The 25,374-nt window shown below is 39.1% G+C and overlaps 1 protein-coding gene across 8 annotated transcripts in view; it reads left to right on the forward strand.

The window, feature by feature from the left end:
* Window positions 1-24,243, forward strand: part of CUNH7orf50 (chromosome unknown C7orf50 homolog) — a 125,791-nt gene extending 101,548 nt beyond the window's left edge. For all 8 annotated transcript variants that reach the window (XM_061357040.1, XM_061357047.1, XM_061357045.1 and 5 more), the window contains 2 exons: window positions 17,602-17,683; window positions 22,529-24,243. In XM_061357040.1, the coding sequence (XP_061213024.1) occupies window positions 17,602-17,683; window positions 22,529-22,711 (265 nt within the window). In that variant the 3' untranslated portion in view covers window positions 22,712-24,243. The remainder of the gene's footprint in view (window positions 1-17,601; window positions 17,684-22,528) is intronic.
* The last annotated feature ends 1,131 nt before the right edge of the window (window positions 24,244-25,374 follow it).

The raw sequence follows: 25,374 nt of genomic DNA on the forward strand, positions 1-25,374 counted from the left end.
AAAGATGTTGCAATTCATGAAAATGGTAATTAGACTTAATTATAACCTAGCTGACCTTCTGTGGTGTTAAAATGTTGGCAGAACTTGTTTGTCTTGGCAAGCCTCTCTCTCCTGGAATGCTTCTGTTCTTGTGTTTGGCTTAGAAAGTTCATTGCTATATGGATCTGCACATATGGTTTTCTCCATCACCCATCAAAGGGATAGACAGAGATCTGAAAAGATATCACTGGCAGTATGTGGAATTACAAGATTAATATCAACCAAGGTAGAAGTAATAGATAATATTATCTGGATATTGCTGTGAATTACCTAAGCCTTGAGTTTTATTTATCATGTGTTTAAACTTTAAAAATAAGCTGCTGAAGTATGTTTTCTTTCTGTAATGGTTTATATTATACTAGTAATACATGTCACCAGAACGTTCCCCATGCATTGTTCTTTCAGTTTTCTTGTAGATCTTACTTTCCCCATCCCTAATTTAAATTTAGATGAGATTCAGAGAATGTCAGATATTTTTAACGATGCCCATAAGAATAATACAAAGCAAGGGCATGTTACAGAAGCACAAAAATGAGAGACAGTCAGAATTTCCCATCGAGAGAGGAGACAGTCTGACTCTGCAGAACACAAGGTGGGTTTTGCTGAGTGCAGTGGCAGTGCTGCTGAAGGCAGTGTACAGCCCAGGGCGGTTGTTTATCTGCTGTGTTTGCAGAATGGAAACAGATCCCAGTCCTCCATCAAACTTTATAACAAACAGTGCCAAGCATGGGAGATTTTAAAGCTGGAACATGGTTCTTCCTTTGAAAGAATACAGAAATCTGAGGGGTGGTTGCTATATGCATTTACTTTGATACTTTGATATTTTTAATACTATTTCTCTTCTCTCTGTATATATATTATAAATAAAAATAGCATGTTTAAAGTATGTCAGGTTTTTACTTCTGTTGGACAAGAAGCCATGTGGAGAAGGGCATTAATAAATGGTGGCTTAGTGCTCACTCAGTGTTTGCATCCAAGAAGTTTCTGATTTTTGAAGGAGGCTTGTGCTGGGCAGGAAACAGGGCAGCAGCATTTGAGATTTGTGGCCAAACAGCTGAGATGACTGTGGCCCTTTAGGAAATCACAAGACGATTCCTCCTACCACATTTGAGGCCAAGTGACTCTACTGGGAGAGCTTCTGAGCAAATACAACCACCCTTATTAATGCTGAAAAACAGTTTCTAAATTTAAAGTACATTGAGTAGGCTTGTGTCAGATTTAGTTTGCTTTGTTGATCCACAATATTTTGAAGCTGTTTTTTCCTCTCAAAGGGTAAGTATTTTTTAGCTGTGGTCCGTGGTGACTTGATGTTTGGTTCTGAACTTATTTAAGTCGTTCTTATGCTGCTGGCCTTAATCCTTATTAATTTCAATCTTGTTGATGTTTCACCATCAGTGTCTGAAGTTTTTAGGTATTAAAAGTGATTGATGCACTAGAAATGTAAACATACACAGATCTTTTTTCCTCCCTCCAGAGACAGGCTCCTTGGGTTTGATAACAACTAACATTAGCATTTAGTGTCATTTCTCCTTCCCCCACCCTCTGGGATGGAGAATGAGTTTTCTTCCTGATAGGGAGGTGCAGCATACATAAAAGCTCATCAGTTATCTCAAGCTTCATAAAATATTGGAGAACTGCTCAAGTGATGAATCTCAATTAGCCCGTAGCAAAAAATAGTATGTGAACTTGAAGAGAAACCATTGTAATGAGACACGGTGATGTTACTGAATTCCCTTCAACAGCTGGGCCTTTAAGGTGTCTTGAAAGAACTGCTTTTCCTCAGAGATTAAGGGAATCTTGGTGGAGGCAAGTTTTGCTTTAATAATCATAGGGCTACTTTTTAAAGGTTCTGGGGCAAGCATTAACTATGGATGTAATTAATCTATTCATACAAGCTTTTAGTCATTTTGTCACATTCATTAGTTCCATAAGAAGCCTCATGAATCCAGAGAGTCAGATACAGGATAAATCTGCATTTGGCGTTGTTCTGCGGCTGTTTTATATGACCTTGGGCAGGCGCTTGCTACTATCTGATTTCAAAGGCTTGCACTTTTCCTAATACTCTGGAGATCAGTGAATTTGTTTTAGCACTTCTCCAACTTTCTGTATTGCTTGACTTTTAATTTCTACCAGGGCCTGACCTGCCTCTAAGTGGGATTCCTCTCCTTGATCTAAATCAGCATGCCTGTAAAACTGAATGTTTTCCAATTGATGGTAATAGTTGGACAGACCTTCCTTATTTTGAAGGAAGCCACTATCTCTGTTCGCAGCAGGGTAGTCTCATGTTATTAAGAGTGACTTACCTTATCATTATCCTACACTCCCTTGTGTAACTTCAGTACCCCATGGCGTCTGATGAAGCCGCCTCAGTTTGTTTGCAGTTCCCTAGCAGCCCCGGCATTACTCACAAACTCTACAAAGCTCTCTGTTGCAATGCCCACACCTTTCCTATTTTTAGGGTGCTGGTATGCCAGCAGTTATTCTTATGGGGGTAGGCGGAGATGGCATATTTGCTTCACAGATTTGATGCTACTTAGGGCTATTCTGTGAGCACACTCAAGCATACTACCTTCTGCAGAAGGCAAAACTTGCTGTTAGGTATAGGAAGCAGAAAAATCGCTCTGCTGTGTTGGACCTGGGACTGGGAAAGGCTTTCTAAATCACTGTATTGCCCCACATTTTGTAAATAAGTTTTCTCCATCCTGATGCTTTCATCCTTTACATGGCTTTATCAGTTTTCTCAGTCTTGCTGCCGCTTTGGTGAAGCAGTACATCCATAATCCTTCATCTGTTGCTAGTTCTTCCATACACTGATGTGTTCTATTGTTCTTCTTTGAACTCCTGTGTCTGTGAAAGTTCTGGAAATGCATGACCTGGAAGCAAACATGTTGTTTTGCTGGAGCCACCTTCCAGCTTCACACAAGAGGGACTGAGAGTCTGTGATTCCTTCCTGCTCCCTGTCATTCTGGCTTTGGTCTGTGGCTTACAACTTTGGATTCTTCTTTGAGCCATAGCACATTGAGATTTCGCATTTCATTTGCTGCATACTAAAAACCTTTGGGTTTCTTTTCTCCCCTCAAACTATTACTCAGTTCTGTGTTAATGACACCATTGGCATAAACATGCCAGCTATAGCCATAATAAATTTTTCACTGGCTGTAAAAGGAACAGTGCTTCTCATCGTACTTCAGCCTGGCTACAGCAAGTCAGATGCCCTCCTGTTTCAGAGCTGGCTTTACAATACACATTTCCAGATGTTATTGTTCTCATTATCATCTTGTTATTCAAACCATGCATTTAGGATTCTGTGAATGTCACGTTACACTCTCGGTAATAGCACCATACAGCTTTTGCCTGTTTAATCAAGATGTCTGACGGCAGCCAGACGTGATGATTTTCAGTCCCTACTATACACTCCCTGGCTTCTGGATTCACTTTCCTGTATCTTGATAGCAAATGATACACAGAACTGTGTTGGAGCCATGCCAGTGATTTTCTAACCCCTTCATGACATCCCCAGGATGTCATATTGTTCAAGAATTGCTTTTAAACTGTTATTAACTTCTTGGTGGGTTAGCTGCTTTTTGTGGTTCTAATACAACAATTTCACTGCTTTGCAAGAAGCAAGTTAACATCTTAATTTAGTAAGTGCATGCAGATTACTGTTCCTTATGTATACCTCATCTCTTTTTCACCTATAAATAAGCTATCCAGACTGAGTGATCCAGGTTTTGCCTGGTGAAGGCTCACCTAACAAAGGAATGCAACATTTTCAGCCTGCAGCTCTTCCATTTGAGCCCAACTTTGCAGTGCAGGTGGTTAAAGAGGTACTGTCACTGAACAGAGGAAAGTGCCTGCATAGTCCAGTGCTGTGCAGAAATACCAGCTCTGGTCTGGAAGCTGAATAATCAGGTTAAAACCCAGATGAGCCTGAATTAAGAAGTCATGGCTCATTGCAAATGAGTTCAGGCACGGCATGGTGGTGGTTTGTAAGTTGTACCACTTCCAGTGCCAAAGCGGGCACCAAGGCTTCTTCAGCTGTTACTGAAGATAAACTTGTCAAGTTAAAGCTAATGCTGACAAATAACAGATATATTCTGGTTATCAGTAATACTTTTACTGGAAATGCTCCAGATGGACAGAATCACTCTTTTAATGTCATTTCAGTCACTTCAGGCAAGTCCTCTCCATACTGGTGTATCTGGGTGTATTTTGCCATTTCTGGCTTCCTGGGTAAGCAGCTCTGCTTTCTAGAGACAAAACATTCTGAAATACCACGGTCTAAGACTTTTAAACTTAGTTGCATGCGGAAGTTCTCAGATGCTGCAGATATCTCTGTGGTATTTTCAACTCATTGAGAAGTAGGAAGCTTTAGAAACATCAACGATTGCATGATTTTCCAGCCAAATTAGTAAATGCTAATGATGCAACTCATGCAGATGAGCTTTGGAAGAGCAGCTGGATTAGCACTACTTTCCCTGAACCAAATCTCTTATGGCTTAGATATTAATATTCTGGATAAACTCTTTTCTGTAGGGAATGGTTTTGGAGTAGCTTGCTTAGCCCTAACATATGGCTTAAGAGAAAGCAAAGGAAGCTCATGTCCATACTAAATTTTTCTCCATCAGAGTCAGGAGCTGTTCTGTCTCCCTAAATCTGCTCATTGTCCTACTTACCTTATGGCAGAGGAAAGAGATTTCTTCTTGTAATTTCCATAACCATAAGTGGTCACTAAATTTAACAGAAAGGGAGAAATAGATGAGGAAACACTAATCCTGCTTTATGGCTCCAAATCAAATAATTTGTCTGTCTAAATCTTTCCATAATGTTATGGCCGGTCACAAGGACACAGCTCAAAGCATATTTCAGGAGAAGCTGCGGAGTGATTTACTTTGACACCTTCTGTCTCTCTGTGCTTCTTACCATTTTTTTCAGTGTGAAACAAAGCTGTCAAAATATTTACTTGGGCATTTTGTTCAGACATTCTCGAGGGGAAATAATGTGGTTAATAGCATCATTAACATGAAGCCACAAATGTTTTTGTCTGACATCTGTCATTTACAGGATCAGCTGAAAAATATGTTCTTGAATAACCAGCCCCATCTTTAAAGGGATTTTTTTTTTGCTTTTAAAAGTTATTTTCTCTATCTTCTCCCCGTCATAGTAATGGTAATTGGCTTTTCTATAGTGCCTTTCCTGATAGCATATCATGACTGTGTTCTGTTAAAATAAATGAAAAATATTTTGACACTAATGTATTCACCCTTGTTATGACAGCTTTTGAGAAATTGTTATATTACCCCATTTCTCAGATAGGTAAAATTAAACAGCGATGAAGTCTGTGACTCACCAAGGTCCTTGTGCTATCTGAGGGTCTCCTTTCAAACAAGTGACACAAGGGAAACTAGGCATACAACTTTCATCTCATCTGAACACAGGCTCTGTTTCCTTTGGCCCTACAACAACTCTAGTCCCAACAGACCTCTAGGATTTTCTCAATTCCGTATTCTGACAGAGGAGTTTGCATGGGTTTTTTTCTGTAGTGGCATCTCAAGGCATTCCTCAAGGCCATTAGCAACTATACTAATCGCTGGGTGAACACACAATGTGTGGATTAATATTCCAAACCCTTCTGTGACTGGGGTCTCCTTGCAGTTGTGATCCTTTGTAGTACTGCTGCAAATGACCAACGCAGCTTTATTCCACTTCATTGCTGCTGATAAAACTAGGAACAACATTTCCTGAGTTAGCCAGCTGGAGGTTGCAGACAGCACTTTTATTCCTCATCACATATGTAAGAATTTTCTCCTGCACATAATGATGTATCAGATGAGATTGGTGGCTCTTAAGCTGACTTGTTCTCATGGGCCCAAGGAGGCTTCCCATGCATTCCTGGTGAACAGATTTTTTTCCAAAGGTTAGTTTGCCTTTATCTATTTGTAATATTTGCAGTAGGATGTTTGAGTTTCCTCGTTTTCACATATACGTTGCCGCAGCTATAAATTGCATTAGCGGTAATTAACTGTCGTGCTGTAAAGTGCTTCCTCAGTTAGGGAAAACTAGATTATGTGTGTGAAGTCCATAAATACCGGGGTAAAAATAGTTAAGGTTTCTTTGCCTGATTCTCTTTCCTGTAAAATAACATTTTTATTTCCAAACCTAGTTAAGAAAATTTAATGCATCCTCTCTTAATGACTCTCATTTCCAGTAAAATAAAATTCGGTATAAATGAATTTTCTTAACAGTTTATTAAATGTAGCCATTAGATATTTCTCACTGAGATCCAGCTTTCATCTGTCCATAGTATTATACAAAAGAGATTGCATCTAATTGAATGATTATGCAGCTTTAATAAATTATTTCATCTGAAATGACTTTTAGAAACCTTGTGAGATGTATTAGGGAAATTCAGAAGCAGAAGTCTTTAATAACAGACCAGTCACCTTCAACTGTATCCTGACAGTAACTAGACACCTTCATTGCTCACTGAAGCTCTGAGTGCTCAACACATTCACACAATCACTTTGACCTTTTCCATTTGTCTTGAGGAAATCTCATGCACTATTCAGGTCAGCTAAAACCAGAATAATTAAAATTGCCCATATCACATTTAAATGTTACAACAAAGTAGCTCTTGGTATTTTTAAACTAAAAGCAGACTACAGGGATTATTTATTTTAGTGAAATTCTGTTTGCAGCTGGGGCTTTATTGAAGGTATATGAGGCATAGCTTCTTCCTCCCAGCCTCTGAAGTCTGCTTTCTCCTGGCTCTCTAAACTCTTTGCCTAGTGCCTGGCTCCAAGCCCAGGCATTCCATCCTTAACCCATCTTCTGGGGTTGAGAAAAGGTGTTCTGTACTCACCCATCTTCTTCTGTTCAAGCTGTGTTCTTGACATGGCAGAAATGCAAAAAAAGAAGGTTTTATGTTTTCCCTGTGTCATTAAATTTGCATCTAGGAGAACTAGCATTGCTGCTCACTGCCTCAAACACATTCAAGCTATTCATCCAGTGCCCAAATACTCACAATAGTGGCGAGTAGTTTCGTAGCTCTGGGGAATCATTTAGTCTAGTCAGCCAAAGCCAAAATTAAAGTTTAAAATGCAGTTGGCAGTGATTATTAATCAATTAGCTCCAGGGAGCTGTCAGGGCTTCCAAGCCAGAGTTAGAATAACCAGCAATAGTTTTGAAATAATAAAACTGGATCCTTAATAAAACTCGTCTCCTGCTCCACACGTTTATTAATATGATGATGCCTGAAAAGGTATCAGTAATTACTTTTATATGAATAAAATTGAATTGGAATGAGAGCCATCTGCAGGAAGCAGTAATTGGCAGATCAGCCTCTTTAAGCATAAATTACTTAAAATCATAGTAGTGCAATGCACATCACAGGATATTAGAAGAGGAGAATCTGATATTGTCCTGAATACTCTAGTGCAGCAGCAGATTTTATTATGCAGTTAGAGATACCTGAACATAGCAGCTAAGTCAAGAAAATGTGAATGTTCTGTCAGCTGCTGTACACTTTTAGGGTGATCCTGATATTTTCATTGGCTTGTTCCTTTTTAGAACTCTTCTGCAGAAAGAAGAATAAATCATTCTGTAAGGTTACAATTTAGGCGATTCCCATGGCTCAGGGTCTGCAACACTCCTTCTGCCTCTGCCATGCTTCCTAATGATGCAGGCATGGGGTGTCCAAATTGGGATGTAAAAAATGACAATGGTGGTTGATGGGTCATTTTTTTGTTTGAAAGCTTCTATACATATCCTTTCTGTTGGTCCAGAATAACCCCAAATGTGGTATCCTCACAGATGCACTGTAAAAGCCATCTGTGTGATGGTTTACTTGAAGAGGACTTTGTGGGGCTTCCTGTAACAATGATGAGCTGTGTCTAATTAGGCAGTGCATTTAGGGCTGGCCTCCAAATTATGTTCTTCAATATTGTCCTAAAAGACCTCAGTTAAGGGCCTAGGTAAGAATTTGACAATCCAGGATGTCTTCTGTATGCCTATAGAACATCATCACGAGAGTAAGCCAGCGCTGTGCAAGAGGTTCAAGGCCAGTCCTGCAGCAAGCTCTGTTGGGAAGTCTGCAGGAACAGGATTTGAATCTTGTGGGGTCTTTCCAAAGGTAAAAACAGCACAGAAACAGCCAACCTGGAGTTAACAACACCTGGTTATAAAAAGCAATGCATTTTCAGTAGTGTTGCTGGTCAGAGGCCCAGCTGGATTAGACACCTTCACAGGATGCAGGTCTCATTATGTAGCTTCAGGGCTTCTTAACATAGCCCATGCATAATAACTGAGTAACACAAACTTTCAACACAGTATACTGAGCAGTAAGTCGGTACTTTGGCATCCTGTCTGGTTCAAAGCAAAATTGATCAAGCCAAGATCTTCACTATTCAGTCCTTCTGCAGGGGGTCATTTCTTCATCCTTCCTCAAAAACTTTCACTGGTAAGTAAAGGTGGTTTCTCATCCAGCATTTTTTTCAGCACTACTATATGGAAAACCATGATATTTTCATGGATTTTTGGTGTTTTCTTATTAAAAGCCAGAAGTTAGTTTTGTTTTGTTTGTCAGGGTTTTTTTAATCATTGCTAGCTTTGAGATAGGCCTTAAAATGATTCTGAGTTTTTAATCATATTAGTAAATATTTGACTTCTGATAGCAGCTTTTTATAGCTTGTCTAATTCTTCTTTCGTTACCACTGTAGTATTGTAAGTATAGCTGGTGTAGGTATAAGCCAGCACTGCTGAAACTACAGAAATATTTGTACAGACACCCAGAACAAGATTAGGGACTATCAATGCCTCACTAGCTGTATACACATGACTAGGTATTACTGTAGTAGTTTTGTGGCGCTGAGCAATAGAATTGAATCTTCTTGACCTGGCTTGAAAGGACTTGAATTGCTTATCCCAGTGAGTTTCTCCAGCTGAGAACCACCCCAGAACCTAGTCTTACCCCAACAAGATGGAATCATAGAGTCCCAAGCAGTGATTTCAGCTTGATTTCAATATATCTGCCTTCATATCTTTCCTTTGAAATGCAGAAATGTCCTTAAATTGATTAATCTGTTATTCTTTTCTTCTTTTGAGATGCTGGGGAGGGGACAGAACCTCCCCTTTTTTTTTAGTTTTTTAAACCTTTGTTAGTTTTTAAAGTAGATTTAAAGTAAAAAGCAATGAAAGCGAGCTACTGGTTGCAGCTCAGCCTGAGTCCATGCCTTGGCAGGAATAGTCTGTACGACAGTTGGACGTTAATGTGGTAAGGCAGAAGAGAAGTGACCATATTTGTTTTTTCTGGGTCTGGTAGCATATCCCTCATCTGATCATCAGAAAGCAGTTACATAAATGGATTGTTGCCAACTTTTAACTTGCAGCTGGCTTCGGACATGATTTTCATACAGACTACGGGACCCTCTTTGTCTCCTCGTACCACCCAGGATGTTCTTCATGGGAGGGAGGCACAACAGTTTTTTTTCATATTCCCTTTTCCATATTTCTGGTGTGGGCATCAGTGTGACCAGAATTAAGTGCAAGAAAGGATGGACATCTGGAGAGGAGATGGGACTTCAGCACAAGATAGCATTTAGTTGCATATTCCTTTCAGGAGCAGAGCACATTGGCTGGGAAGAGCTCAGACTCTATTGTCTGTTAATCTGCTGTGATAATTCAACTCTGGCCTTGTCTTCTTTTTATGAATGTATGTAAAATAAAAAGCACATTTAGCTTAATAATACAGTCATATTAGCGGTGGGCTTTCACGCCTACTGCTGACCTTTTTGTTATGACTGAAAACAACAGAAAGTTCTTAGCATATTATTACTGCTATAAATATGTTCTCAGCTCAAAATGTAATTTTGCTGCAGGCAGGCTAATGCAGATACCAGCAACTAAATGACTGTATTAGAGAAAGAATTAAAATAATAAATTAAAGGATTTTTTTCCCAGTGGAACCCTCTTGGCATATGCAGGTAGGTTGGTGTCTATGACAAGGCGAATCACAGTAAGACCCTACATGTGTTGTACCATATAAGAGATATAAGCTGTACTGATGACCTGCTGTATGATTTTGAGGCATCATTGCAGTTTTCTGGGTCATCTTGCCATTCCACTTATCGTCTGTCTCATCTGTTTATACTCGAAGCTCTTCAAGGGGATGTCTCATGTTGCGTTTGAACAGTGCCTGCAGTGAGGGAGGAAGGGGATTTCTAGCTTGGCTGAAGCTTCAGGATGCAAGCATAATACAAGACGTTACAAATAATGGCAAGTGATAAAAGTACGTATAATAAAAGATACGCTGTGATAAATGTTTTATGTAGATTTAATCAAAGCTTTGCTTTAAGGCACAAAGGCCCTTTCCTTTTGCCTTATAAACACTTTCGAAGAAAATTCTGTGGAGTTTGCTGTACGGATACAATCTGTCCTTATGTTGGACATCAGGACAAAAAAGGGACACTAAAAAGCAAGTTTGTTTTTTCCTGCATGTGTGATTCCTAAATTTAAATAAAAGAGGAAAAAAAAAGCTTCTTCCCTTCGCCTTTTCACAAGTCTTTAGTCATTATGCTGTGTCTAAACCAGATGGAAGAATATATTAAAAATTGTTTTTAAACCACAGATTGAGAAATAGTGCCAGGATTTTCAACCAAAAATGTGGCACTGATTCTAAAATCTGTTGACAATTTTAGAAAGTTTTTTTTTTCTGGCAAAAGAGCTCCATTAGTGTCTCCTTTTCCAGGAAAAGAAGGAAAACCTCTATCTGAGTCATAATTGAATTAGCTTCTCAACTGGATTTGAGAATATCAGTGTAAATACATGAACTTTCTCCAGGAATTGAAATTGGCAGATAAACAGAGTCATCCATAACACAAGAAAAACACAGTTAAAAATAAAGGCTGTGAGTCTCTTTAATCTATATATTGAGTTCTGCCACAGATTAGTGTGTCTAAGACTTTAACTGCAGCCATTCAGGTCAAGTCATTGAAAATCTACTTAGAGTTTAAATTCTGGATGTTTTTTCCAAATGAAGAACATGAGCATCACGTGCACTTGGAATTCTTACGTTCCATTGAGCACTGAAACACACTGCAAGGCAGCTTGCTGGGCATGCAACTGTTGGCAAAGACAGACATTCAAAAACTATCCTTATAAAAGTAAATTCATTTTAAATGCAAGAAAAAAGAAGAAATTCTGAATACCCCCAAGAAAAATAAACACTTTTTACATTTCCCTTTAAATAATTGCATGTGTTATAACTGGACAAAAAATTATTATTCCTACTTCACTATATGCGCTGTAGGGCATATATAAAACTTCCATCCACATCCATATTTTTTTAATACATATCCATCTAAAACCCCATCCAGAAAATGGCTCTTCTCCCGCAAGAATGAGCTTTTGCCAAATTCCTGCTCCTTCTGTGCTGCTTCCAGCAGTTCCAGGGGGGCTCTTTGAGGTGCTGGGTTCCTCTGCTCACCTGTAAGCCATATGTGATGTTACACTCGGGGCTGCACTGACTTGATAACAGCATTCAGAGCTTCCAGATTTGGGCTTGATAAGGCCAGTGAGCTTGCCTAAATCACAGACCTCAGAGCAGCCTTCCAGTATCTGAAGGGGGCCTATAAGGATGCTGGGGAGGGACTCTTCATTAGGGACTGTAGTGACAGGACAAGGGCTAACGGGTTAAAACTTAAATAGGGGAAGTTTAGATTGGATATAAGGAAGAAGTTCTTTACTGTGAGGGTGGTGAGGCACTGGAATGGGTTGCCCAGGGAAGCTGTGAATGCTCCATCTCTGTCGGTGTTCCAGGCCAGGTTGGACAGAGCCTTGGGTGATATGGTTTAGTGTGAGGTGTCCCTGCCTATGGCAGGGGGGTTGGAACTGGATGATCTTAAGGTCCTTTCCAACCCTAACTATTCTATGATTCTATAAATTCACCTCAACCATAAATGCAGTATTTTTAAGCTGTTGCTATTGTATGTATTGCATTGCAAACCACTTGAGAGCCAAGTGTTTAAGCCAGGTTTTAAATCTCTTTAAGGGAATTTCTTAGTGCATGGTTGTTCTTTATTGAGGAAGCACCTGGCACCTCCTGTCCACATTTTATGGATAGATAGTGAGTGCAGCAGTGCACCTTTTGCACTGTTCGCTGAGAGCTTCAGGAGTAAAGTGTTTAACTTGATGCCTTGATCACGTACCGTAAGTTCTGTTCAGTCTTTCTTGGGGGGTATGTGGGGTCACAGCATAGGTGATCCTTAAAGATGGGTTTCATGGTGATGAAAAACTGAGTGTGTCAAAACAGAAGAGTACCCAGATAAATGAGGTGGGAAGAGGGGCGGCCATGAGGGGTAAGAGGAGATTGTGAGGGGACAGGAGGGGTGGCCATGAGAGGAAGATCGTGAAGGGACAGGAGAGATGGCCATAAGGGAAAATCATGAGGTGAGATTAGGGGCAGCCATGGGCCATAAGAGGTGGCCATGAGGGGAGATCTTGAGGGGAGATGAGGGATGGCCATGAGGGTTAGGGATGGCAGCTATACAGTGTGGGGCCACTGTGAGGGGGCAGATAAGGGGTGGCTGTGACAGGAGATCATGAGGGGCAGCCATAGGGGGAGATCAGTTTGCACTTAGTGACATGGTTTAGTGGTGGGCTTGACAGTCCTGGGCTTGATGACTTTACAGGTCTTTTTCAATTTGATTCTATGTTTCTGTGATTCTAATGTGACAATTTTTGTATAGTAATGCAGTGTGCTGCTCTTAATGTTTTCGATAGATCTTTTCAGTGTAGCCTTGAGTGTGGTGCAGTGGACCAGATCCATTGCTCTGTCCATCCTCTGAGACTCAGTGAAGCTTGAGAGAGTAAGTGACAAGGGTCCTCATGGGTAAATCCCAGGAAAGCAAGAGGAGACAACACCATGATCTGGTTCACACAGCTGGAGAAACCTTTCAGGTTAATTCCCTGATGCTGAGTGTGGGCTGCATGCTGGGGAGATCTAAATTTGGGGGCCATCTGCTTTACCTTGGAGAGATACCCATGCTGGACCACCAGTGGCACCAAATTGGAGCATCAGATGTAGGTGAATCTAGGTGTCCTTGCATCTGGCATGCAACAGTGCTTCTGTCTTCTGGAAGGTTTTCAGCAGTCACGTATCTGTCTCTCTGGTCTCTCAAGACTTGTCTCCTACCCAATGATCTTTTCAAGTTGAATGAGCAAAATGGTTGGTTCTCAGCACAGTGGTTTTATACACACAGATTATTGAATAACTGTGACAGCTTTGCAGGGTTTTGTGCTGGCCAGTAGTCTTGAGTAGATGCTTTGTGTTGTCTTCCTGAATGCAATTTGTAACAATAACGTTTGTCTCTTACTGTGTTTCTGGAACCAATTTGCCTACTTTCCCTTTCTCTTTCTACTAGGACATCCAGAGAGCGCTCTGCCCTGCACACTACCAGTTCTCTTTTGTTTGCCTACTTTGCTGCCTGTATTCCCATGTTTTGGGAACAGGTTTATGTGAGGTTACTTTAATGTAGAGACTAGAAGTCATTATGAGCTAAACCAGTGAGAATCTTGGGCAGCTTTTCCACGTGAGTCTCTCATGCTAAAATCCAGACTCCCAAATGTAAAATTCCATAAGCGGCTTGATTCATTTGATTCATTTCCTCTGTATCTTCAATTTCAAAGCCATTTAGGAAGATCATTTGCACAGACATAAAAGTTCTCTTTAACTAAAGTCAACCAATGTGTTTTTTCAATGAGCTGGAGCTCGTAAGAAAGCTTCCAACATTAACTGTGTAAAGAAGGCAATTAGTGTTTGAATAATATATTGAAAATTAGCCCGAGGCATACTGAAAAAATGCATGTTTTACACATGTATATTTTTGATCCAATTCCATAGTTTATATTAGATCTGGACATAGACACTTCTAAAAGCTACCAAATCAATTCAAACTGTGGAAAAAAGTTGTGATTGTCTATAGAAAGGTTTTTTTGAACAGTGATGTAGTTGCTGTATTTAATCACTCAAAGGAAAAGGCTTTTCTACTGCTGTAGTATGTCAAGGAAGCTTATCTGCGTATAAACAGCAAAACGAGACCTCTCTCATGTTACAGAGCTTCAACTTTTGTAGTTTAAAAGTTGAACATTTCTAAAACTGTACTAATGATGTCATTCTGATAAACAAGATACCCCTCTCCCCCTGTCATGGAGTGATGCTTTCCATAGGTTTTAGAGCTGTCATAAGAGTAGGAACAAAGCTGTCATAGTCATAGGAATCAGTGGAAAACTTTCATTTTAATATCTGCTGGGGGGGCCGATTACAGGGAGCAGCCTCAGGTTATCTGTCTTAAAGATTGTTGTGTCCATTATCATGAGTATTTTGCCCACAGTTTGATAAGAATTATGGTCAAGAGAAGGATCATTTTCCTGAAGGGGGAGAAACAGGAATTGATGCAATCATGGATAAAGTACCAGTAAAAACGTGCTTTCTGCAGTTGTTTAAGAATTTCTTATTTGTATCAGTTATTATGGTGTGTATAGAGCAAAATCTTTCAGGAAGACTAGCTGAAGCTTTTGTCTGTTCCTACAAGAGAATTCACTAGAGTAAAAGTCAATGTGGGGTCTTAGATGCAGAAGTATAACGGCTTGCCTTAACATTTAGAAGAGCATATGGTTTTGGTAATAGGCTAATAAGAGCAATTAACCTTACAGTGCACTCTTTTGTTGGTCTCAGTTGTTTATAAACTAGGTAATAAAGATATTTTAACATCCTATAGCTTTATAGGAGATTAGTCAAATCAGGCTGTATTTTTCAAGTTGATGTCTAATGTCACAGTATCACAGTATCACAGTAGGTTAGAGATTGGAAGGGACCTCAAAAGATCATCTAGTCCAATCCCCCTGCCGGAGCAGGAACACCTAGATAAGGTTACACAGGAACGTGTCCAGGGGGTTTGAATGTCTCCAAGGAGATCCCATCCCTGGGCAGCTGTTCCAGTGTTCGACCTCACTGAGAAGAAGTTTCTTCTCAGGTTTAAGTGGAACCTCTTGTGTCCAATTTGTACCCATTCCCTTGTCCTTTCATTGTTTGCCACTGAGAAGAGCCTGGCTCCATCCTCGTGACACTCCCCCTTTATATATTTATATACACTAATAAGGTCACCCCTCAGTCTCCTCTTCTCCAAACTAAAGAGACCCAGCTCCCTCAGGTGATACTGTAAGTGATAGAAACATAAAACTAGAAGAGCATAAAATGTTCAGAGTACTATGCGGTGTGTCTAACCAATGAATATAATCACAAATACATAAATACATAGTATGGTTTAAAGAAATAAAAACATGTTAAAGGTTTTCATTAGAATGAGGAATGTTTTCACAGGATGCAGTCACAGATCTGTCATTCGTCTTGTTCTTGTCACCTTGCAGAGATTAAAATGTAAACTGTTTCTAGGTTTATTTAACGTAAAACCTGATTTTAAACTTACCTTCTTCTTCGTGTGTGCAAATAGACAGCATTTCTCATAGCATCTTCCATGTAGTTGTTCAGAAGGATGAACTTAAACAAATGGGTTTCTTTCAACAGCAAGCACTGTCATTGTCTTTTGGGCTGTTTTTTGAAGGACTTGATAGTCTTGCTGCATTACTTCCTGCAGAAGTTCCAGTTTCTCAGTTAGGAGCTGCTGTGTTTGCTTGCCCCAGAAACTGCACTCACAAGAAAAGCTCTTATTACTTTATTCTCTGCCAGCTCCTTGCATTACAGATGGTGTATTTTGACAGTTGTTCAGTTGGGTTTCTTGCTGCAAAGCCAAGTGACACCAAGGGTTGAATGATCTTTCTTTTGCACGTACTTTGGTTTCTAGGTTCGTGGTGATGGGAGAATGACGTTTTCCCCATCATAATATTTTTTTATTTGGTTCTGTTAACTTTTGGCAGTTCAGCTTTTGGGCTCCTGCTTTTGTGCAATATTTGTTTTGCAAACTTTTGCCCATTTACTGCAATGTCCCAAAAGAGCCTTCAGAATCAGATCATTTTTGGATTTAATTTGGCTGTGGTATATTGTGTTTGTTAGTGTTTTGTTTATCCTTCCTGTTATTTGTCTGAGTTTTACCTTATGTACTGGTTACAGACATTTTTATTGAATTTAGCTGGTCATAACCCTAATGACTTGCTGCTGCTTTTTCTTTATCATGAGTTTGAAAGTCAGTACAGTAATTTTTTCTTTGGGCTTTCTGCAGAGACTTCCATGAAACCCTTCTGCACTAATTTGTGGTCTGGTTTTCCCTCTTTCATTGAATTGACTGAAAAATGTACTTGCTGGTGCAGCATTCACCAAATATGAGGGCTTTTGCTTTATTAGACTTGGCAGTATTTAAACAATACTAATTCTTATACCCAGCTGGCTTTTCAATTGATTTCTGTGCTCTCTGTTGCTGTGTAAAACAAGCTGGAACATTAAAGGCATCATGCATGCTACCCTCTGGAGACTTGTTTTGTAGAGAAAAATCAAATAAGTGTAAAATCTTCTGTTTTTTTCTCCTCATAGCTTTTCTTCTGGATCTTTCAGTGATATTTCAGTGAGCTGGCAGAGTGTGCACATATTAAGATGCTAATTTTCAAGCACATTCCTTTAAAAAAGCAGTCTTTATAGTGAGATTTGCTAGCTTGCTCTTTGTTTATAGAAATAAAGGTCTCTTTCATTACCTCAAACAGAGTATAGCAGCTTTAAATCATATTCAAGATGGACGTAAATGTGACATTTTAACCCAGCAAAAACTGCATGTTTCAAATGTGTTCGCTAAATAGTCCAAGAATGTCTGCAGATGTTAATCATTTGGTTTATCCGCTCAATTTAACAGTATTGAAGCAGCCTGAAGTTTTGAGCTACGTATTAGAATTCCTGGAGAGAGTGAGACCCAAAAAGCATTTTCCTGTCCTGTAAACACCAATATTGAAGTCACACTTCTGGCCAAATCCCAGCCTTAAAACATATGCTCCTGAAGAATGAATCTTCTCTGCTCTAGAACAGTCATCTGTGATGGGCTTCAGCCTTTGTTGAGGTGACTGTGTAGCATGAGTCTCTCTTTCCAGTCCTTCAGAGGCTGCTTATTTTCATGTCAATTTATTGTGAAATTCCACAATACTGGAATTCCACTTACTGGAACCCAAACTTGACTCCTCGTCCCCTCCATGTCCCTGCGTACTCAGATAGGCCTGAAGTTGGGTTAAGGATTTGGTTGTTGTGGATCAAATGAGGGCAGTGACCTCTCACAAAGGACTGGTCAAAGCTGAGGAGTGAGAACTGATTTTTAACGTCAAGAAATCAGTGCTTTCTGATGGAAATGTATAACATTTTTGGCCATGATGTCTTCCTATGATCTTTTCCTTTCCTGCGTGGAAGCCAGGTAGCCATCTGTTGTGTTCTTTTTGCCACTCACACAACATGCATGCTAGTATCCGTTTCACAGTGTTATAAACTCTATGTTGCGCTTATAAAGTTACATGGAGTCATTGTAGGAAAGATTTTATTAATAATTAATGGTATTTAATGTATTTTTTGTACTACAGCTGGTCTGAAAACCCAGAAGAATGGAAGTTTCAAAAGACAAGACAAACCTGGCTCCTCTTGCACATGTATGATAAAGAGAAGGTTTGTATTAACGCCGCTGCTTCTCAGAACAAAGATGATTTAAACACTAGTTGTAGCTATTTTTTATTCACCAAAAGTTGCTAGTAATAGCCATGGGCTTTGCTAATATTTTTTCAGTAATTTATAAATCAATTACCTTGTGTTTTAACTAAAATGTGGAATCATTTAGTTTAAAAACCCTAAACTGTAGAATCATTTTAATTGCTTGTAATTAACCTTTTTCTTTTGTTGGTGATCAGTCTCCTGTGTACACTAGATTTTTATGCTTGATAATATGTCATTTTTATACTTGATCTATGTCAAGGATAAATAGAGCAGGTAAATATTTTATGTAAATCTGGAGCTTACTGAGAATTTGAGTCATCCTTCATTTCTAAATGTGGAACCCAGTATTATAAATCGTGATTCTCATATTGCTTTAGGTGTCTCTGGCTCCATATAAGATGCACAGCCATCTTGCCGAGATGTTAAAATAGCTTTCTCATTAAAATATAAGTGAAACCTGATGTTGATTGTAAAAAACATAAAGTATAACCAGAAGCGAGGCTTGCATCATTACTGAAATCCATTCATTTCATACCTTAAAAACCAGCAAGGATTGAATTTCCAATAAGCATCTGGCCATTGTGGTATTGAGTGGGGGTTTCCAGTCATTCATTGTGTTGTTTGGTAGAGCAAATATCTAGCTATTTGCACAGGGCCTTTCTTGTTGATTCATTTAATTGACACTCAGTTAGGTTTTGCTCACTTTTTTGTGTGCACTTCAACCTTTGAGCATTAACCAACTTCCTGACCCAAATTACTCAGCAGCTCTTAAAAGAATCACTTGACATAGGGTGTTACCTTTATGATAAAAATACTTTTAGAGAACCAGATAATTAAAAGCGTAGTTTCTGAAGGGCAAAAGTGTTCACAGAATACAATACTTTACAAAGATTAGTTGCAGAATGCATATTTGATTGTAAGTATCTAGGTTGTTTGCACTTCTGTTTTTAAGTTTTTCCTGTGAAAGCCTTTTATCAAATTTCAGAATCAGTGTATGCTCTTTAAAACTACCTAGAAATTGTTTTACAGGCAGAATGATCTTTTAGCTTTTTACCTGTTTACTTTGAGTTTTGTGTTGAAATATACTGGGAAATAATTAACTTCAAGTAGCATTTGTTTTATCTATCAAAACACATCTTAACTCCTTATTTCTCAACACTGAAGTGAAACTTCGTCTTGTTTTAATCTGCTGAAAGTGCAATGATTCATTTAAATTCACGTGTTTTGTAGTTTAATAATCAGAGATACATTGACTATGAACTTTATAGAATCACAGAATAGTTAGGGTGGGAAAGGACCTTAAGATCATCCAGTTCAAACCCCTGTGCCATGGGCAGGGACACCTCACCCTAAACCATGTCACCCCAGGCTCTGTCCAACCTGGCCTTGAACACTGCTGGGGATGGAGCATTCACAACCTCCCTGAGCAACCCATTCCAGTGCCTCACCACCCTAACAGTAAAGAACTTCTTCCTTATATCCAATCTAAACTTCCCCTGTTTAAGTTTTAACCCGTTACCCCTTGTCCTGTCACTACAGTCCCTAACGAAGAGTCCCTCCCCAGCATCCCCATAGGCCCCCTTCAGATACTGGAAGGCTGCTATGAGTTCTCCACGCAGCCTTCTCTTCTCCAGGCTGAACAGCCCCAACTTTCTCAGCCTATCTTCATACATAATAATCATTATGTAATGATTAACATCTGCCTTCGATTAACATCTGCGTTCAGATGCAGTATTTAATAGAACTGCTCAAGTGCTTATAATTAAACAAATGATGAAGTCTCTTTCTTCATCAGGACTGTAGGAAGGGCAAACCATATTCTTTTGAATATATTTTATGCAGTTGAACTTCCTATCCATGACAGAATAAAATCTGTCAGATATCCATCCAAGCATGTCTAAAGTACAAAAGGAGACACGAGTTTCTTTCCTTCCTCATCAGCTTCTTTGATCTCATGGTGTCACTTGGATGCCTACTGAAAAGCCATGCAAATGAGCGAATTGAGTTTCCTGGACTGACAGGCCTCTTTCTGTGAGAAATAAATTGAGATTTTGAAGTCCTTTGTGACAGGAGGGTTTTTTTTAAGTCCCTTTAAAATCCATCTGGTGGTTGGCTGACAGCTTCCATCCCAAGCCTATATACCTACAGTGTATATAATGGTTCAGGATCCCATGTAAAATAAACACTACATCATTTGTTGATCTTTGTCATCCGGTGCAGCATTTTCAGGCAGGAACTACATCAGCTGTCTTCAGCTTCTGGGCTGCAGGGCCCTGGAGGGGTTTCTGAAGCTTCCTCAGAAGGTGACAAAAAGTCAAGCTTGGCCGCAGTAAGCTGAAGTTCTCTATGCAGATACCTGTATTTGTTTTGCAAAACCTGGGAGCATCTGCAAGTCTAAAAATCCTGAAACCCCCAGAATTAAATAGTATAACTTAAAAGTGATAACTGTTCTTTTCCTGCTGCTGTTCTGTAGTGTTTCCCCCCCCCCCCTTTTCCCTGATGACAATAATTATTTTGGGATATTTCCATGTTAGCTCCAGTGCGTATTAGCTGGTTAGAACAGAGGTAAGGTTAGTGTGTGAGAGAGAAAAAGAAACTAGAAAAATGTCAAAGCAGTTTAACAAAAGAGTAATAAAATCCCATAAGCATCACTTCCACTTGCCAGAGCCGTGGTGGGAGATATGGATATCCAATTTCAAGCCAGCCCAAAAGCTCATCTTAGGTGGATAGTGTTTCTTTCTATAAAACCACAACAGGAGTCCCTGAAATTTCACGTCTTGTACTGCTAGATTTGATAATCAAAATTGAATATCATTTATTTTGCTGCCACTTTTGGTGTTCCAGCTCTATTGTACATGCAAGGTAGGAGGAAATACGATACTATCTTGCCTCCTTGGTACTGTATTGTATTACTCAGCTTGTGCTGAGATAAACCTAATACCTGCATTAAAGAAAAAAAATCAGGCTTTTTGAACACTTGAGCAGTTATCCTTAGGGCAAAATACTAAATGTTTGCTAGGCTTCAGGCAGCCACATGTCTGTCTGCACACTTAGTACTTCTAAGTTTTGAGTAGGCTTTTAATTGCCCCCTCAAGCACTTCGCTTGAATGATACAATAATAACTGTAATTCCACAGAGCGAGGTATCACTGTACCACAGGGTCTGAGAACAAAAAGTGTAAATTACATAAATAACTTGGATAAGGTTTGAAATGTAGAAATGTTGATGAGACTTAAAAATGCTGCACTGAGCATCTGTGTTAAAGAGCACTGTCCTGCTGAAATTGTTTGTATCTGATTTTTTTTGTCTGTTATTTGTACCAGCTTACTGTGAGTAAAAAGGTTGCAAAATATAGGCATTTTTTGTTATGTTTACATGTGTTTAATTTGTATATTATAGCAACACTTCATGTATCATCCATTTCAGTGTTAGTCACTGTGAAATTAATTTTTTTGTATCTATATTGTTCCTTTAATGCAAGAGTGTTTATGTGAAGAATTAGAAGGTTTTCTATAGTGTAGAAGCGATGAGGCTGAATGCAGACTTTAGTTTTGATTTATTACTTTGAAGTACCTCTGATTGATGAAGGCACTGTTGGAATATTCTTTCTTCCTCTTCTTTTGGAGTGATAGAAGTTTCAGTGATCAAAGTTACGCTGCCAAATGTTGATGGAGAAGTGAGTTGTAAATTAAGTATCTGTTGAAGCTCTGTCTTCTCTGAAATGTTGATACTTTGCAGAATTGAAACAGCCCTCGAATAATGAGTCTCCAATCCTTTAAATACTTACGTATGTGTTTAACTTGACTCATGTCAAGTTTTATGTGTAAAGTTAAACATGGAGGAAAATATTTGCAGCATTAGGTCATTTTCACATCTCCTGATTCACAGCAAAAATATTCTCTTATTGGCTGAAACCTGTTCCACAGATACACAACGTAAAGTTAAGATATGCTTCAGTGTAGATCTGTTCACCTGATGCTTTTGAAAATAAATTGGTTTGAAATACCGAATAAGTAATTCAGAAGTCTTTGTTAGGCTCTTGCCAAGATTATTTAATGTAATGTTCATTTAAATTTTATGTTGTACCCAGTAAGCTAAGATTTAACCTGTGACTTGTTAATTAGAAAGGGAATGAAATGGGGGTAATGCAACTGGAGATGACTAAACTGCTTTTAATGTTAGGCCAGTGAGTAGAGCCTATCAGTTTTAGTCAGCGTGATTTAAAAATGATTTCCATATGTCTGACTTTCAATTTGTTTTTCAAATCGAATTCTTTTCCTTTGTATGAGCATTCTGTCAAAGTGTTTGATGGTGGGTGGTATCTTATCTCAGCAAACAAATAGCTCTGGGTAGGGATGAGGGTAATTCCCGCAAAATTCCTTCCTCAGACATGTGCATGCAATTCTCACTGAATTTGGTGAGGTTTGTGTACATGTTTCTAAAAGTAGGATTTGGCTAGTAGTTGGGTTTTTTTTTCTACCAACAACTTTCAGCCTTGAGCTCATTGTCAGGGGGTGTTTGCATTTGCTGATCAGCATTTCCACATCTGCTTAGAATTTCCTCTCAGATGCTTTGCCCATCTGAGCACATGACAGTCCTCTTGTCATGGTCCATCCCTCCCGGCAGCTTGAGCCTTGGCAAGGAAAACTTCCACTCAGAGATGGGCATTGGCAAACACAAAAGCCCATGCAGTTTTCTTACTTATCTTTCAGGCGGTGTTTTGACATGATTGTGAATGAGTAGTGAGAGAGAAGAAAGTTAAGCAGGGATTTTTTCTAATTCCTTGATCTTTCTTTAAAGGTTCCAGACAAGTATTTCACCATTTTACTGGATTACCTGCAAGGGCTTCAAGGGAATGCACGAGACTTAACTGTGCAGAAAGCTGAAGCTTTTATGAAGGAATTTGATGATCTCAATGCAGAAGACCCAAACCTCTTGGACAAGTGCGAGCGCATACGACAAGTTCTACAGCTGCTGTCCTGAGAGTATTTTTATGTCTTAACAGTTGCCTGGTGGAGAGGAGGATAGGTTGTCATATATAGAGACTATAAGTTAGTTGTAAAGACATATTTTCTAATGAGAAGCCTAATATTATATGTATTCTAATACTGGGTATTCAGATTTTGTACCCATAAGTTTTTCCAGTTGCACAGCTTTATCCTGTTTTGATGTGATAAAATAAAAATAACATATTTGGTCCATAGACGTGTTATTTAAATAATCTTAAGTGCATATCTTTAGAAAAATAAACCTCTCTTTCTTGTTAGTTTTTCTCCACCTCCCCCTGTAATTACTGTTAAATAAGAAGAGCTTTGCAGTTCTTAATAAGAGCGAAGGAACCAACAAAAAGCCTGGAGGGTCTTTTACAATGGCAGCTTTTAAAATGAGCATACAGTACAGTGTTTGCTCAGCCAGCTGTAATCTATCACTTTCAGCTTTAGAAGTATGTCATTTGGATTTGGGAAAGATCATTTTCAGTCTGTTGAACATGGGTTGTATAACACAGTTGCTTATTAGTACTTCACACGGTGATCTGGAGATACCATCAGCTTTGTTAGTTTTCCTTTTATATTTTGAAGTTTTCAAATGCATTATGGCAATTGTTTAGATACTCAGATAATGCACAGATGGGAACAGACCAAATCCGTTGACTCTATGTAGTGAAGTCATCTGATTGTACCAAAACTTACCATATGATGAGAAGTGCTGTGCTGCAACATTTTGTAGCTAGCCTGCCAATATTGCATTTTCGTCCTTCTCTTTTAACTGGCATCCAAAAGAGTTAATTTGTGTTCATTCACTTTGACGTGAGACATTTGTCTCCTGTGAACATGCTGAAAATATGAGGCTTTCAAGTAGACAACAAGGACATTAATTACTCAAAAGTTGGATGATTGGCTTATTTAATAACACTTGTATTCAGTCAGTGTTCTTGACCTGATTCTTTAATGTTTCTTCAAACATTGTTCATACTTTATTAATAACAACTATATGAAAAGTGTAGTGTTTAAGAAGAGTGTCTGTCTTTGGGAATTACAGCTTTAATTTGGGTATGTGGGGCAGGGTAGGATCTATGGATATGCGGGCCTAATTTTTCAATAAGAAGCATTTGAGTGGATTTGACAGCCTTCACAGTCATGGATTAATTGCAAATCTTCAGAAATATGAAATATATTACTAGTAACAAATAACTTACGCTTTCTGACTTCTTGAAGGTGATGTTTTCAGCAAAAAAAAGACTAGGGACCAGCATGCCCTGCTGTAACACGATAACCATCATGGAGTGAGCAGAACTCAGCAGCAGTGACTAGCCTCTCTGCTGAGCTGCCAGTCCCTCAGCATCAGCTCAGGTAGTGTTCAGTTACCACAGGACAATGATTGGGTTGTGGACTGCCGAGGATGCAGGAAAGGCCTAGAGCTTTTAGAGGCCCAGAGCTGTATAAAACTGACTTTGCAGTTTAAAAGTTGGTGAAAAGGACCAGTAATAAAGAGAATTGATACTGACATTTAGCGAACTTGTGAATGATCATTGGACTTGTATTTTATGTCTGAGAATGCGCATCTGGGAAAAACTACTGTCACTCCAAACACAAGCTGATACATTTACTTTCCATCATGAAAAATAGGAATTTCTCAAGGATTAAGTTTTCAAAGTTTCTTTTTTCAGCTTAAATGATGCCAGAGAAGAATTTGTGTTCTTAGGTTTGAAAATCGACACTTTTGGTTTCTCAAGTCACAAAAATGTGGGTCCTCATAGTGCGCTTAATATACCTTGTGGCTGAAAAGCCCAGTTACAACTGTATTTTGCACTGTATTTTGGAGGAGACTTGTAAAAAAGATTGTAAAGGTAAGCTCCAGGCAAAAAGATGTGAGTCTTTTATGATTTTAGCAGCTTTTGGCAAGATTCGCCTTTCTTGGACTTTGGTTTCAATTGTGTGCAAGCATTGACAAATCTGTGAGAAGAGAGGCTTTGTAGATTAAGAACATCATATTTCTTTTTATAGCAATCAATATTAAAAACATGTAAGGCCTGCCAATCTGGAGTCCATGTGAACAATAACATTTGGAAAAGAACAGTTAGAGCCTCTCACCAGTGCAGTAATAGACCTGTGTGAGTGAGGTCCTGCTTTGCTGTCCTCTTCTTCAGCTGCAGTTCCAACTTTCCCTTCGGTGCTACAGGTTCCTGGGTGAAGGACATGGTCTTTGGCCTCTGTGTCTTGCAGCTATGGAAAACTCAGAAGTTAAAAACTAAGGTAATGGTTGCTATGTTTGTTTTCGGTACAGAAAGCAAAGTATGATGTTCTTTGCCCCATGTTTCTTGGAGTATGGTGTGGTTCAATGGTCAGTGGTGTCTGGAAACTGGGTGAAAGGCTTGTAAAACTTCTGCTTTGCATTGTTACTGTGCATGTCTTGGGTTTCAACACTCAATGAAATATTTTAAGTGTTGTCTTATACTTGATGTTGTAGTGCAAATAAGAAATAACACTTAATTGTGTTTCGTTTTTTTTACTTTGCCCCATTTCTGAAAGAATCTTCAACTGATTGGCAAACAAGTCATCATCAAAACACCCATGAAACACAAGAAAACATTTTTGGAATACATATTTTTAGGCTCATTTTAAAGACGAGATTGTGAGCACCCAGAC

The sequence above is a fragment of the Neopsephotus bourkii genome, unplaced genomic scaffold (genome assembly GCF_033783945.1).
Source record: "Neopsephotus bourkii isolate Nb327-2 ecotype Australia unplaced genomic scaffold, CSIRO-AGI_Nbou_v1 NB_882, whole genome shotgun sequence".
NCBI lineage: Eukaryota > Metazoa > Chordata > Aves > Psittaciformes > Psittacidae > Neopsephotus > Neopsephotus bourkii.